Source organism: Colobus angolensis, unplaced genomic scaffold (genome assembly GCF_000951035.1).
Source record: "Colobus angolensis palliatus isolate OR3802 unplaced genomic scaffold, Cang.pa_1.0 Scaffold40, whole genome shotgun sequence".
NCBI classification, from domain to species: Eukaryota; Metazoa; Chordata; class Mammalia; order Primates; family Cercopithecidae; genus Colobus; species Colobus angolensis.
In genome coordinates this window covers 8,748,356-8,749,684 of record NW_012117377.1, presented here as the reverse complement: position 1 = coordinate 8,749,684, position 1,329 = coordinate 8,748,356, and the positions used below count along the sequence as shown (strand labels likewise).

The 1,329-nt window shown below is 44.2% G+C and overlaps 1 protein-coding gene across 2 annotated transcripts in view; it reads right to left on the bottom strand.

The window, feature by feature from the left end:
• Positions 1 to 16: 16 nt before the first annotated feature.
• Positions 17 to 1,329, bottom strand: part of CNST (consortin, connexin sorting protein) — a 122,370-nt gene continuing 121,057 nt past the window's right edge. For both annotated transcript variants that reach the window (XM_011955730.1, XM_011955731.1), the window contains exon 11: positions 17 to 783. In XM_011955730.1, coding sequence (XP_011811120.1) covers positions 578 to 783 — 206 coding nt within the window. In that variant the 3' untranslated portion in view covers positions 17 to 577. The remainder of the gene's footprint in view (positions 784 to 1,329) is intronic.

Below are 1,329 nucleotides of genomic sequence, written 5' to 3'. Positions count from 1 at the left end.
AACTGCCGGAAGCACATGCACACGCACGCACACACGCGAACACACACCCAATCGTTTCGTAAGTGGAGAACAGAACAGAAATAATGCGCAAAGCCTAAATTACACAGCTCCCAAGGTTAACTAAAAAACGACACTGAAACCATAAGGTAACTCCTTTTGACTACACACAAACTTATTGCGTGATGGCTGAAAGCAATTTCTATGAACCAACAAGTGTAAGCCAAAAGTGTTCTTTAACCATTAGCTTGAGAAGTAGCTAAAAAGAGTGTGGTTCCAAGACTACCCTGTTTGATTCTGCTCAGAGTAACTCACTGCATTAGGAGGCAGTGAGGAGGAGATGGGTATGTTCCTCAAAGATCACTCCTTCCATCCACAATGCTTAGATCGATACGTGCCTCACTGTGTGGGTTATTCTAACAGAGTTCCTCTGGATTGCCACTTGAAGTTGCTATTTCTGATGTCCTTGGTTCCTAACAGAGGGGAAGGGGGCATGTTACACAATTCCTGAAATAAAAACTGTTTAGAAAGTTTCACGCCTTTCATTCTCACTGCCAGCACGTCTGTCTCCGGAATGCTGCTAGGAGAGGTAGATCCAGTGCTTCAGTTCTGCCATTCCCTGCAGTAACTTAGTGTAATAGAAGTCCATGTTGTCTGCAAAGTCTGTACAAACAGGTGACTCCATGTCACCAAAAGTGCAGTATAATGCAGTTCCTCCAACACTAAGGAAAACCGTTGCTATGCACAGCAAGATCAGCAAAATACAGGAGCCACCTCCAACTTCATCTGCAAACATGAGAAAGAGTGAGGTTACATTTTCACCAAAATGGAAATCTTAGCATCTGCTGTCTTTTCACTAATTAAGGTAACTGGACATTTCTACTGTTGGTCCTCTATGGATAGGAAGTATTGGCAGAACACCCAAGCTCCTAATGACTCTACAAAGACCTACCTGTTAATTACCAAGAAGATTCAGACTTGTGGAGCTTGTACATGCTAAAATTAAAACATGCTCATTTATACAACGGATGGAACCACTCCATGAGAAGAAGAAAAACAGCTGATGTGCTCATAGCAAGGATTAATTAAGTTTTGTTTGTTTTCTAGAGACAGGGTCTCACTTTGTCACCCTGGCTGAAGTGCAGCGGCAAAATCTTGGCTCACTGCAGCCTCGACACCTGGGCTCAAGTAGTCCTCCTGCTTCAGCCTCCTGCGCAGCTAGGACTACAGGCCTGTGCCACCACGCCTGGCTATTTTTTATTTTTTGGTAGAGATGGAGTCTCACTATGCCGCAGAGGGTGATCTTGAACCAAGTCCTAGGGTTACAGGTGT